General features: G+C 47.2%; 1 protein-coding gene across 2 annotated transcripts in view; it reads right to left on the reverse strand.

Annotated features, from left to right (window-relative positions):
- Positions 1-2,459: 2,459 nt before the first annotated feature.
- CTNNA1 (catenin alpha 1) overlaps positions 2,460-14,796 on the reverse strand; it is a 182,397-nt gene continuing 170,060 nt past the window's right edge. For both annotated transcript variants that reach the window (XM_046665466.1, XM_046665467.1), the window contains exons 14-18: positions 8,131-8,241; positions 6,741-6,922; positions 6,471-6,576; positions 4,720-4,854; positions 2,460-3,649 (exon numbers count right to left, since the gene is read on the reverse strand). In XM_046665466.1, coding sequence (XP_046521422.1) covers positions 3,362-3,649; positions 4,720-4,854; positions 6,471-6,576; positions 6,741-6,922; positions 8,131-8,241 — 822 coding nt within the window. In that variant the 3' untranslated portion in view covers positions 2,460-3,361. The remainder of the gene's footprint in view (positions 3,650-4,719; positions 4,855-6,470; positions 6,577-6,740; positions 6,923-8,130; positions 8,242-14,796) is intronic.

Genomic DNA, 14,796 nt, shown 5'->3' on the forward strand with positions numbered 1-14,796 from the left:
CCAGCAGATGAGGTGAAGCAGCTGGGGACAGATGTGCTGGAGCTCAGGTCTGGAAGAGTTTGGACTGTGACAAACTGATGGCAAAAAAAGCCATGAGAGTGGGGCTGGCCCCGTGGTCGAGTGGTTAAGTTCGCGCGCTCCGCTGCAAGAGGCCCAGTGTTTCATTGGTTCGAATCCTGGACGCGGACATGGCACTGCTCATCAAACCACACTGAGGCAGCGTCCCACATGCCACAACTAGAAGGACCCACAACGAAGAATATATAACTAACTATGTACTGGGGAGCTTTGGGGAGAAAAAGGAAAAAAATAAAATCTTAAAAAAAAAAAAAAGCCATGAGAATGTCCCAAGAGTCAGCCTGAATCCTGAGTTCACAAGGGTTGGAGGGTGGTGGCCAGCGCCTTCCAGTCCCACCAGAGATCCCCCAGGGGCCTTGGAGAGTCAGTAATGAACAAAATAAAGATTCCCACCCAAACGGATATGTAAAGCCATAAGAAAGAGAGGGCAAGTTAAGGATTTATCAGAGAAGGTCTTTCTGATAAATGGACTTGATGAAACACCTAAAGGAAACCTTAAGAAAGCATAGGGTTATCTGGGAAAAGTGCATTCGAGAAGTGGAACCACAAGTGCAAAGGGCGAATGACAAAGAAGGTCATCTAGGATTTTGGCTTTTACTGAGATGGAAGCTACTGGAAGGTGTGGGCTAAGAGAATGACACTGACTTGTTTTATGGGGATCGTTGTGACTGCTGTGGGGACTCGTGTGAAGGAAGAGGATGTTCAGGGAAGCGTGTGTGTGTGGAAGGGGGGTTTACTGCAATGGTCTGGGTACATATGGCTGTGGGAGTCCACCTTCCAGCCTTTACCCCCTTGTACTGTCCCCTCCCACAGTGTGGGGGGGGGGGGGTCTGTGTCCAGTAGAATACAGTGGAAGTGATGGTCTATCACTTTCAAGATCAGGTTTTTAACAACATTGTGGCTTCCATCTGGTTGCCGTTCTCTTGGATCACCCACTCTGGGGAAGTCCGCTACTGCACTGTGAGCTGCCCTATGGGAAGGCCTGCATGGCATGGAGCCATGCCTTCTGCCAGCAGTCATGTGAAGGAGCTTGGAAGCAGACCCTCCAGCCCATCAAGCCTTCAGAGACTGTGGCCTCATGAGAGACCCCGAGTCAGAACCTCCCACTAAGCGGCTCTGGATTCTTGACCTTCAGGAACTGTGAGGTAATAAACAGGTTTGCTGTTTTAGCTGTTAAGTTTGGGGGCGATTTGTCACATGGTAATAGATAACTAACACAGTGATGAGGGCTGAGACCAGGTGACAGTAAACAGAAGTGGTAAGTAGTTGGACCTGGCATACATTTCAAAGATAAGAATTTGGGCAGGTCCAGTTTGAGAGATTTAGTGAGACATCCAGGGGCCAGCCTGGTGGCACAGCCCAGGGTTTGCCAGTTTGGCTCCCAGGTGTGGGTGGACCTACACAGTGCTTGTCAAGCCATGCTGTGGCAGGCGTCCCACACAGAAAAAAAAAAGTAGAGGCTGATGGGCATGGATGTTAGCTCAGGGCTAGTCTGTCTTCCTCAAAAAAAGAAAAGTTCTCTAAAAAAAAATCCAAGTGCAGAGTTTAGGAGGCAGGCAATTATAAAAGTTGAATCCCAGGAGAAGTCGGTATTTGGACAGTATTTAAAGCCAGAAGTCTGGCTAAGACCAGAAGAGTGAGTAGAGCCAGAGAAGAGAAGAGGCCCAGGGACTGAGCCCTGGGACAGTGCAACTTTGAACAACTAGGAAAAGCAGGAGCGCTCAGTAAGGAAGACAAAACCAGAGCGCAGTGTTCCAGAAGTCAAGTGAGCAGCTTTCTGGAGGGAGCATTCACCTGGGCCACTAGTTGTGAGGTTGGTAAGGAGACAGAGCTGGTCTGTGTGATGGGGTGGAGGACGGCCCCCTTAACAGGGAGGACCATAGTAGAGTGGTGGGGACCAGAGCTGAGTGGAATGGCAGAGAGAACAGACGTGAGGAAGAGGAGACAAGGACCACACACATCCTTTAGGCAGTTCTGCTTAAGGTGGGGATGTTTGCTGGGAAGGGACATGGGGTTAAATTAAGGAGGGATTTTATTTTTAGGCAGCTATTATCAACGTATGGTTTAAGCTGATGGGAATGATTCAGAAGAGAGAGGGAGTGATATCCATGGAGATGTCAAGAATGCCTCCAGGGTTTTGACCTGCACCTTGAAGCACAACACGTGAATTCCTGAGGTTGGCATAGCCCTCCCTGGTACACTGGCACGGAAGCTACAAGGCCGTGCAGCCCTTGGCCTGGAGCCACGGGCATAGTCTCCTCACTGAGCAACACTGTCCCAGGGGAGGAGGGACACCGGGAGGGCCCGAGCACTGCAGGTGACATTTAATGTAAGACTCCGCGCTACTGGAAGGCAAAGGAAATGACTTTGGCCGCTCAGGCTTGGTTTCATAGTGGACTTTATTGGGAAAAGTTAGTGTAAAAAACATTCAAATTCATAAAATTTAAATAAGACAGTAAAATTATACCTTGTAGCTATAGTAATCGCTATAGTAATCACAAATAAGGTAAAGTCAAAATTATTGCCTAAGTAAACACTATTTTTGTCAGGCTTCTGTTGCAAGCCCAAGGCAGGAAACATTGCAATTATTAGAAGTGAGCCCAATGATGAATTTGCATTTGAAGCCAAAGAAAGGGAAAAAAGCATGTTCTGATTACAGCATCACAACATTCTAGCCTGAAAAAAGCAACTTTATTAATGTCCTGCAGCAGAGTACATTAGTAATTGTAACCATGCATTAAAATTCTCATTGCATGTCATAAAGAGAGTAATCCGTTTTCTTCATGATACATTATGTCTTACTGAGTTTTGTGTGCTACGTCCCTTTCAAGACCTTTCTGGGAACGTTCCTCCTCCAGGGATAGCTTCCTAAGACACCCAGGTTGCTCACTCTGGGTCGTCTTTGGTCACATAATAACCAGCCAAACCGCTGGAACCCGGGGCTGGTAGATCTCCTTCTCTCAAACAGAATGGGCCTCACAACTCGGTCAAGAGTGTTAATAACAAGTTAATGTGAGATTCTCTTTGGTTATGGAATTTTTATTTTTCTTTAATCTTATAAAAAAAATATAGCTGGAAATATGCTCCTGAATTCTAAAGGTATTTTTGACCAACTTAAAGACAAATATGGCCTTCAAAAATTCACCACCTGGCCAAGTTTAAACTCTGCCTATTTCCCTGTGGAATCTAACAGCAGTGTTCTATGTAGCAAATACACTTGAGTGAAGAACAGTGACTGATCTTTAGGGGCCCCAAGGGGTGGGGGCAGCTGGCTAGGGCAGCCTTAGATACTGTCCATGGCTTTGAACTCACTGAGGGCCTGAACCGGGTTCACGTGCTTCTTCTGAGATGCCCGTTTAATCTTGGTCTGTGTCTCATCCTGTTTCTCTCTCTTCACCAAGGGCTTCTTCTCAGGTGCCTTCATCTTCCACGACACAGCTGGGAGGTTGAGGGAAGCCATGCCCTGAGACTTCTGGTATTTGGTGGAGGCCACGTAGGACGCCTTCACTGTCTGCACCACGGCGTTCATCAAGTTCTTGGCGGCCTGGATCAGGGACATGGCGCTGTCCACCTAAGAGGCACAGATGGGGGCAGTGAGGACCACGGGCCTGACCTCCAGCCCCATGTGCACTGGGGGACTGTCAGTGCCTGAGGGGGGAGTCCCCGCTTCTCCCCATCCAGGACAGGGCTGAGCAGCAGCCCCGCTCCTGGTTAGCTCTCCTCGCGGCTGCCTACTCTTGTCCAAATACCCTGAAAACACCTGTGTTTTTCAGATCTTTTGAAGAAGAAAAGGGAGTAGTAACAAAAACATAAGGCACCATCCCCTTGCCTGCCTCCACCCCTCAGCAAGTTTTTATTCACTCACACAAGCTGGAGGAGGCTCTGCACCTTCCTGAGTGATCGCAGAGTTATAACCACAAGCACTGTGAACAGCCACGGAGGAGCAGGCACGGAGCCAGCCCTCTGAGACAGAAACGCACCATTTTCAGTCATGACCCAGGGGGTCTCCTCGCTCATTTAGAGAAGAGGGATAATTGCTCCCCAGAGACAGGCATTTATGCTGTAGCAGGTGAGCAAATGCTGTCAGTGAGTCCAACATACAAAATAGTTCTCTGAAAGGAAATTCCATGGGGTTAGCAGAAGCCACAGGCAATCCGTGGAGCCCAGCACACAGAGCGAGGCGTCCTCTTTCCCCTGTTCAAGGTGACAGGGGGACCAGGCTGTGACATGGTGAACAGACAATGGAAGAGAGACTACTCGGGCACTGTGAGGGGTGGAGGAGGTTTGAGAAAGCCTATCTACATCATCTTCGCAATTTTTGAACAGGCTCAATTCCTCTCTGGGGAAAGAAAAGCAAGGAAGATAAAAATATTTTTCCCAATGAGCGGCCAGCAAAAGGGAAGAGGCCAGCCCTGTGATGGCTCCAAGCTGTCACGAACTGCGCCCTGCTAAACAGAACTGCAGTTCAGCAGGAAGCGGCGATATGCAGTCCTTGGCCTCCAAGGACTGAAGAGAAACTTCAGGTTTTTCACAGCACACTTTCCCAGTTCAGGGCAGGTGAGGAGTGTATGTGGACAAGAGGCTACTTTCGTTTCAAAAGCACATTCCTACCAACCACTTCTTTTCACGAATAAGACTTACCCCGGAGACAACGAGCTCCCCACCAAGGTTCTGCACCTCGGCCTTGACTTTGCTGCAGATGTTGAGCTGGTGACAGTAGAGGGCGATGCGCTGCAGGTAGGCCAGCAGGTCCTGCTTGCAGGCCGAGTCTGGGCACTGAGGGGAGAGTAGGCTGAGCATCAAGCACTCTGGGCCCGGTCCAAACACACCCCACCCCCAGGGCTATTTCTGAAAGGCTCAGTGTGCCACCAACAGGCTTCTCTCCTTACTGGGCAAAGGGCAAGAAAGATGAGTTATCCAATTATCTGGGACAGTCACAGACCTAGGCTACTCTCTGCTTGGGCCCATGCCCCTCAAGGTGAGAAAAAGCCTCAGCAAGTAAGAGCCTGGCTCTGGAGGAAAGTCAGAGTGCTTTGAGCTAGCTAATAACCATCCAAATAGCTCTTCTGCTCAGAAGCACTTTATCTGCTCAGTTACAATGCACACTGTAAAGGCCTGATGAAAGGAGATGTTCACTTCAGGCAAAGATGGAGGACAACTGAGTTAAACCAAAGCAAGAAGAGAGCACGTGGGGACCATGAGGTCTTGACCAGGCACAGGGAAGCTCAGGGCCGGCTTAAGAGGCTTTTCCCGAAGAAGGAAACATGGAGTACCTCTCAAGTGTCTACAGCAAACACTTCGAACCTGTGAGGCCGGGGCGCAGTGAGAGCGTGGCATGAAATGAAGTCTGAGACCATGCTGGAGACTTTGAGTTTTAAGAAGCTACTGAAGCAGGGCAGAGCCATATCTGACTTGCATTTTAAGATGATCATATAAGAAGACCGTGTTAGCAACTGTGTGGAGGATGGAGGGAAGAGTGGGAAGTCAGTGAGGAGAGGCCATGGGAGTCCAGGTATGCGGCCGAGGTCTGGACCGAGCTGGTGGTTGCAGAGAGGAAAAGACTGGCTGGTGTCAAGATCTGTGAGGCCAGGAGAAGCAGTAGGGCTTAGTACTGGATTATATGAGAGAGGGGGAGTCAAGGATGACTTCTGAGTCTGTGGCTTGAGTGATGGAGAATCACTGTCACTCAGCCTGCAGCTGGGATACTTCAGGGAAAGGGGTAGGAAGAGTTAGTAACTGCAGAGAAAAACTGTAACTGAAAAACACTGTCTTTGATAATAAGTCTTGGAGCATCAAGGGAAATGCAAACTTGCCAGGAAGTAAGAACCATATTTTTTGATATATCAGTATCAGGAATAAAAGGATGAAGGCTGGGCGGTCGAGAACACGCAGTGCTGAGGACAAAGACGTCTGTTCCCAACTGGGCACATTAGCCTTTGAAAGCACTAGCCAAACAGGCTCCTGATTCTTATATGAAATAAATCTATAGGAAGACAAATCTTACACACCTGGTTTCAGTGTGTTAGGGTTTGCACAAGCAGCTCCTGCCCAGAGCTGAAGTTCTGAAGAGAAGTGAGAGGTAACAAATACACAACAGTCAACAGCAGAGGCTGGTTTTAGCTGTCAACCACGGGAAGTTTACAGAACATACACACCTGCTCCAGAGATGTGCTCTAATGCAAACCGGGCCTACCTCCTAAGACTTGTCAAAGAAGAAACAAGAATTCCGAAATCCTTAAAAATCTATGCTGGTATTAATAAAGCAAGTTGGTGAGTTAAGAACTATTTTTGAGATGAGAAGAGTGCTGTGTCCCATGAAAAATCATTATTGCCACCTTGGAATGCACCAGGCTGGGCTGCCTGAGCCAGGATGAAGCAATTCTGTCACTTACGTGGTCTGCGATGGTACGACCAAGCTTATCCATCCTGGATCCTGCCTCAGCAATTTTCTTGGCAGCGCTGATCACATCTGATGTATTTTTGAGCGGTCCTTTACCTCTGAAAAAAGAGAACAAGGATCATTGTATATGACGCCTTTCATAGTTAGAGAGGAGTGGAACAGAGAAGATGTCCACAAAGCGGCACGGTCCTGCCTGTCTGAATTGACCTGTCGGGAGGAAAGCTGCCCTCTGTGTGGCTGGTGGGGGCTGGGCACTGCTCACCTGGTAAAGTCCGTCATCTCCATCATAATCATGCACATCTGCTTGGCCAGCACAATGATGTCGTTACCACTGTCGTCCCACTTGGACACTTCGGCATCCAGCTTGCTCTTTTCTTCCTGGAAGCTGGCCACCTGTTCCGCAATCTTTGCTTTTTGCTCCTGGGGAAGCTGAGCCATGATCGCCTAAAATCAGAAGCACAGAAAGCTCTTACATAAAGAGAATACGAAGTTCTCACAGTGCATTAGCCAAGAACATTTCTACCAAGCAATCTATGACATAGGTAGGATAATGCTTTAATAGGTTTCATTTTGCCTGAAGGGCCATTTCTTCTCATTTTGTGCAGAAGTTTACGGCAGCCTGAATTCCCGACCCACTTTCAAGAATAAGTTTTAGTGTCGAGAAAACAGAGGGTAAGGGACAGAAGGCTAATGTGGAAGCTTCGTGATCACACCTGTACAGGGACAGAATCTGCTTAACTTAATTCTTTAAAAGTTTCATCCTCTGCCTCCTGCCGTGAGGAGAGGAGATAACAGAAGGGGCCGATGTGTGGAGCCCTTTCCCTGGAGGGCCCCAAATGGACACTTCCTGTGGCTACACTACACCTCCAACTTTTCAAGGTGAACTGGACGTGGTTTTAGAGTGTAAATTTTGAAGAGGGAAAGGAGAAGAGAATGTGCTAAGGAATATACATTTTAGCTACTTCAGATGGCATTTAAACCTTATCAAAGCAACACCTGGAGGCCTGATGCCCACCTCAAGCCCCACAGACTCCAGGCCTCGGGTTCTTCCCACTAAAATTCCCAAAATGCTCATGACCAAGTGAGGCCTAAAGCAGGGATGCACTCGCTGTTCAAAATGATTTCTAAGGAGTGAAAAAGACTCCTTAGAAATATTTCTTGGCATCCTCCCCAAAACATAAATGCTATTGACTGAAGATTTAATGACTCAAATGAATGCAGTGGCTCTGACTGATTTTCTTGAATGTACCACTGTTATTTTTTTTTTAACCCATCAACAATTAAATAGTTCATACCCATGGTATCACTGAGACGGGCGAAAACAGCAATCTTTTTCGGATTTCACAATCCTTTTAACAAACATTGCATTGACTAGATCCTAGGGCTTTCCTGATGCAGGGCCCTGTCAACCACAGCCCCAGAGCACAGCTGAGGAGGCCCAAGTTCCTGCCTTGCTCCCAGCAAAGGAGACATTTTGGAGGAAACTACAATTGACTAGCAGGTGCCACAGCTTAGGCTAACTTCAGTCCTACTGCCAGAGAAAAGAGGAAAAATGATGCTCTTAATACTGAGAGTGTTTTCCTAGAAAAGAAAAAGCCAAGACCTGAGAGGAAAAGGGAAGATCTGCAGAACAAGTTAAACTTGTTCCTTACCCGGGCGCTTTGGCCAGCTATCAGCTGATCATCTTCTGTCTGGACGCTTGTCCTACTTCTGACATCGAAGTCTTCTGTCTCAAAGTCGGAGTCATCCAACTCCTCAGGGGTCTACCACCAAGATAGAGATCATGAGTCAGACACAGCCCTGGACCTCCGGCCTCCAGCTGTCCCTAACCTCTGGACGCACAGCCCCTGGGCCCATGTATGACACTCAGAATTCTGGATTTTCACGTGCAGTGTTGCAAACAGTGATGGGTGATAAACTTAAAATCGCTCATTATTTGTCTGAGACCCTGCCTCGGTGATGCACATGTCGGGTGGCCCATCCAACAAAGAGCAGGCGAGGGCACCACACCAGCATTTCCCAAAGGGCCTAGGGGTTCCTTAATGGGGGTTAGGGCTTCAACTTCTACCAATGAGTCAAGACTCTCTGTTTGACATGAGGTTTTCACTTCTTAATGTACTTCTCCAACACCTGCATCTTAGGACAAAGGTGAGAACTGTCCTGGGTCTTTTTTTTGTACCAAAGGTTGCCCTGAGGCGTAAAAATAGGCAATGTATTTTTTGTTTATTTGGTTTTTGTTGTTTTTTTTTTTTTGAGGAAGATTAGCCCTGAGCTAACTGCTGCCAATCCTCCTTTTTTTGCTGAGAAAGACTGACCCTGAGCTAACATCCGTGCCCATCTTCCTCTACTTTCTATGTGGGACGCCTGCCACAGCATGGTTTGCCAAGCAGTGCCATGTCCGCACCTGGGATCCAAACTGGCGAACCCCAGGCCGCCGAAGCGGAAGGTGCAAACTTAACTGCTGCACCCTCAGGCTGGCCCCAAGCAATGTATTTTTATGTGCTACTTTTTTTTTTTTTACTTTTATCAAAGGAAAAAAGAGAGAAAATGGCAGGTAAGGTCTGAGAAAATACCAAAGGGACTGATTACTGGTCCTAACTCTTTGCTTTAATTATGAAACAAAATTCTTATTTTGCACAACCTCCAGCCTCTCATGATTAGCTGCTGACTAGAAACATAATGTCATCTTCTGGAAGTTATCAGTACCAAGGCAGCAGGCAGAACAGCTGGGGTTGGCTCTTGTCCCAGCCAACCAGCCTATGACAGGAGGGCAGTGAGGTGAGTCCCTCCTCTGCACCAGGACCTAGTCCGAGCCTGGCCCGAGGGCTGCTGTGAACCTCAAATGAGAGGACGCGTGAGAAAGCATCTGAAACTGCCAAGAATATCTTGGGTTTGTACACGTGCAGTCCAGGCCTGTCCCTCAATCAGATGAGGCGAGGACAGCAGAGGTCACATGAGGCATTTGTGAGCCACAGAGAGCCTGTCAATGCCAGATCCTAGAGTCTCACAGACTTGGCAGCACAAAATACCACACCACCATTGGCCATTTTAATCCTGGGGTCACAGATCCCTTTAGAGTTTTGGTGAGAGCTGAGTCTCTGGAAGTGCATTCTCAAAGGTGGGCCTCCTAACATGATCTCCACTTCTGCACTGCCCCCAAGAGCCCATCACAGACCCAAGAATTGTTCTTGTCAAAAAAACCAAATACCTGTTACTCATTCTTTTGTTCGCTGAGTTTGTGTGTGCCAAGCAGTGTTCTGGGCCCTGGAGGTACAAAATCACTAACACAGACAAAAATCCCTGCTCCTATATACATAGGCACACCTCGGAGATATTGCAGGTTCAGTCCCAGACCACAATACAGTGAATATCGCGATAAAGTCACAGGGATATTTTGCTTTCCCAGTGCATGTAAAAGTTATGTTTACACTATAGTCTATTAAGTGTGCAACAGCATTATGTCTAACAAATATGTACATACCTTAAAAAATACTTTACTGCTAAAAAATGCTAACCATCATCTGAACCTTCAGTGAGTCATAATCTTTTGGCTTCTGGAGCGTCGTGCTTCGATGTTGATGGCTGCTGACTGATCGAGGTGGTGGCTGCTAACAATTGGATCGGCTGTGGCAATGTCTTAAAATAAGACAACGATGAAGTTTGCTGCATTGATTGATTCTTCCTTTCATGAACGATTTCTCTGTAGCATGTGATGCTGTTTGATAGCATTTTACCCACAGTAGAACTTCTTTCAAAATCAGAGTGAATCCCCTCAAACCCTGCCGCTGCTTTATCCACTAGGTTGATGTAAATTCTAAATCCTTTGTTTTCATTTCAACCATCTTCACAGCATCTTCACCAGGCGCAAATTCCATCTCAAGAAACCACTTTCTTTGCTCATCCATAACTAGCAATTCCTCATCTGTTAAAGTTTTATCAGGAAACTGCAGCAATTCAGTCACGTCTTCAGGCTCCACTTCTAATTCCAGGTCTCTCGCCACTTCCACCACACCTGCAGTTACTTCCTCCACTAAAGTCTTCTTGAACCCCCTCGAAGTCATCCATGAGGGTTCGGATAAACTTCTTCCCAACTCCTGCTAATGTTGATATTTTGACCTCTTCCCATGAATCACGAATGTTCTTAATGACATCTAGAATGCTGAATCCTTTCCAGAAGGTTTTCAATTTACTTTGCCCAGATCCATCAGAGTAATCATTATCTTTATTTGGCACCTATAACTTTAAAAAATGTATTTCTTAAACAGTAAGGCTTGAAAGTCAAAATTACTCCTTCATTCATGGGCTGCAGAATGGATGTTGTGTTAACAGGCATGAAAACATTAATCTCGTTGTACATCTCCATCAGAGCTCTTGGGTGACCAGGTGCCTTGTAAATGAGCAGTAACATTTAAAAGGAATCTTTTTTCCTGAGTAGTAGGTCTCAACAGTAGGCTTGAAATATTCAGTAAACCATGTTGTAAACGGATGTGCTGTCCTCCAGCCTCTGTTGTTCCATTTATAGAGCACTGGCAGAGTAGATTTAGCGTAATTCTTAAGGGCCCTAGGATTTTTCAGAATGGTAAATGAGCATTGGCTTCAACTTAAAGTCACCAGCTGCATCAGCCCCTAACAAGAGAGTCAGCCTGCCTTTTGAAGCTCTGAAGCCAGGCATTGACTTCTCCTCTCTAGCTGTGAAAGTCCTAGATGGCATCTTCTTCCAATATAAGGCTGTTTCATCTGCACTGAAAATCTGCTCTTTAGTGTAGCCGGCTTCTTTAGTTATCTTAGCTAGATCTTCTGGATAACTTGCTGATTCATCTTGTACTTTTATGTTATAAAGACGGCTTCTTTCCTTAAACTCATGAACCAACCTCTGCTAGCGTCAAACTTTTCTTCTGCAGCTTCCTCACAGACCTCGTAGAATTGAAGAGAGTTACGGGGCCTTGCTCTAGATTAGGCTTTGCTTTAAGGAAACACTGTGGTTGGTTCGATCTTCTATCTAGACCATTAAAACTTTTCTCCATATCAGCAATAAGGCTGTTTTGCTGTCTTATCATTCACATGTTCACTGGAGTAGCACTTTTAATTTTCTTCAAGAACTTTTCCTTTGCGTTCACAATTTGGCTAACTGGCCCATCTCAGCTTTTGAATGCCTTCCTCACTACATCATGTCTAGCTTTTGATTTCAAGTGAGAGACATGCAACTTTTCCTTCCCCTTGAATACTTGAGGTCATTGTGGATTGTTAATTGGCCTAATTTCAGTATGGTTATCAGGAAACAGGGAGTCTTGAGGAGAGGGGGAGAGACGGGAGAAGGGGAACGGCCAGTTGGTGGAGCAGTTAGAACACAGACAACATTCATCAATTAAGTTCACTGTCTTCACGGCGCCCCACAACAATGAAATAGCAACATCAAAGATCACTGATCACAGATCACCACAAAAAATACAATAATAACGAAAAAGTTTGAAATATTGTGAGAATTACTAAAATGTGACACAGAGACACGAAGTGAGCAAATGCTGTTGTAAAAATGGCGCCAACAGACCTGCTTGGCGCAGAGTTCCCACAAACCTTCAGTTTGTAAAAAGCACAGTATACCTGCAAAGCGCAATAAAGCAAAGGGCAATAAAATGAAATAGGCCTGTATTCTAATGGAAGAAATGACAACAAACAAAAAATGAATTATATGAAATATTAGAAACTGATGAGTGCTATAAATAAATAAAGCAGTGAAGGGGGACTGTAATTTTATATGGGTGGTCAGGAAAGGTCTCATGAGAAGGTGACATTTGAGCAGAGACCTCAAGGCAGTGAAGGTGGGAACAGGAGAGGTACCTGAGGGAGGAGTGCTCCAGCAGGAGGGAGTCACCAGAACAAAGGCCTCAAGGCAGGAGGTTGCCTGGGAAATTGGATGAATACCAAGGAGGCCATGGTAGAGGGACTCAGCTCACTACCCTCATGTCACGGGGTCAGCTGGAGCCTTGGGAGCAAAGGGGAGAGTAGTAAAAGATGAGGTCAGAGAGGTGACAGGCTCAGGTTCTAGAAGGCCTTGTGGGCCAGTAAGGACTGAGTGCCATGGGCAGTCTTTAGAGAGTGTTGAGCAGTGGATGCATGTACTAATTGAAGCTTAAAAGGATCACTCTGGCTGCTCAGTGGATAAAGAGACTGCAGGCATCTAGGGATGGGAATAGGGAGACGAGCTGAGAAGCAACTGCATGAATCCAGGTGAGAGATGCTGGTGGCCCAGACTAGGGTGGGAACAGTGTTTAGATTCTCTATTTATTGTGAAGGTAGATCCAACAGGGTTTGCTGATAGACAGATGTGGGTTATGAGACAAAAAGAGGAATCAAGGGTGAATCCATGGTTTAGACCTGAGCAAGTAAAAGACAGAGTTGCCATCAAATGACACATGAAGACTGGGTGGAGTACGCTGGGGGCAGAAACATAAGGAGCTCAAACTTTGGGGCATAATAAGCTTGAGGTGCCCATTAGACAATCAAGTAGCAAGAGGGAGTAGGCAAGGTGAGTGTGGAACTCAGGAGAGTCAACCTTTTGATGATTTTCTCAAGTCTTTACATGCCAAGGGAATGAGGAGAGGTCAAGAATTCTTCTACAGGGTAAACCCACAGTAAGAGGCTGAAAAGATAAGGAAAAACCAGCAAACGAGACTGAGAAGGAGGGGGGCCCAGAGATTTTCTTTTTCTTAGGATGGGAGAAATAACTGCATGTTTGTATGCTTGAAGAAAGGGGCTAGAGGAAGAGGGAATGGGATCCAGTGCAGGGGACGGCCTTAGTCAGGGACACTGGGAGGTCCACAGTGAGAGGAGGAAGGCAGGGTACATGGGCACAGAGGCAGCAGGGGGCAGATGCCCCAACTGACTCAATATTCTCAGTGAAATAGGCGCCAGGGCCAGAGACGGAAGATGGGGCACTGGTGTGGGAGGTTGAGGTGAGCAGGAAGGTCTGAAACGTTCCTAGACTCCAGGGCCACACTGCACGGCACTAAGGGCCCAGTGACAGACCTGGGGTCAGTGACCCCAGACAGGGTGGCTGTGCTTTTCTACAGCATGCTCAGCAGGAGAAGGCAGGATTTCACTAGGATTGTATTCTGCAAGGCAAATATAAGGAAGTAAATGGGAGCAAGAGAGATTATATTGATGAAGCACAGACTCAAAGCTAGAAAAGAAGTGAGGCAAGGACCTAAGGGGCTGAGTGAGGGTGACAAGTGGGGAGGACCAACTGACTGAAGACCCTGGTGGACTCAAAGGATTGTTGAGAGTCACAGTACTAGAGAGAGCAAGCCAACACACAAGGACACTGGACACTGGGATGATGTAGATGATGGTAATGACAAGGACTAGGGTTATGACCACAGAAGGGAGGTTGGGTGGAGGGAGGACAAGACATCAGACAGAGGCCCAGGGGTTGGAAGGATGATTCGTGAATTAAAACAGGAGTAGTGTCAGAGAGCATAAGATAAGGGAGGAGCTAAACCATGGCTGTCTTATAGACCTCCAGGCTGCTCCCAGGATAGGGGTTCCCACAACCCTACCTGCTTCACCACAATGCGGCTCTGGAATTTGCAGGTATCCCCTGGAGGGAATGCAGTTTCAGCCCACTTAAATCCCCAAAGACATTAACCTCAGACACCCAACAACTCCTCTTTATCATTAAGGTTTCTGTTATTCTACTTCTAGGTGTTTGTCAGCATGGAAAGAACTCTGGAGAAATAGGGCTGTGTTCATTACCACCAGTACATGTGACCCAGGGATCCCTTCACACCACCGAGATGTAGCCGCTGGGTATAACCTTGCATTCAACGAAGCCAGGCCTCCACCAAACATGGGTTCTTCTTTAGTACAGCAGCAGGGATGAAGAAAGCAAAAGGCTCAACCAGCTCCCTGCCTCCAGTTCCCAAGATGTCCAGGTGACCTGGGGACTGCAGTAACAGCCAGCAGCCAGGCAGGCGATCCTTGAACAGTTCTTTCCTCCCCACTTCAAAGAGGAGTGCAGTCTTGCCCAAGTGTTTCTACCCTGCATACAAAACTGGTCCAACCTGATGCAACTGCCTTAGAAACGGCCTCTGTTTGCACCTGACAAGCTGGCTAGGTTCTGCAGGCTGTCAGGCTGAGAGGGTACGAAGTGGGACAGAATCCCTGCCTACCTTGGGAGGTTTGACTAGCAAACCATGAAGGTATAAATGAACTCCCCTGACCCGACTAGATCGACAGCATAGCAAAGCAGCCATCAATGCAGCAAGCAGGCACTGCACTCCAACTCCTGCTCTGTGGCTAAGGCAGGGCCTGGCCCAGGT

Source organism: Equus quagga, chromosome 7 (genome assembly GCF_021613505.1).
Source record: "Equus quagga isolate Etosha38 chromosome 7, UCLA_HA_Equagga_1.0, whole genome shotgun sequence".
NCBI lineage: Eukaryota > Metazoa > Chordata > Mammalia > Perissodactyla > Equidae > Equus > Equus quagga.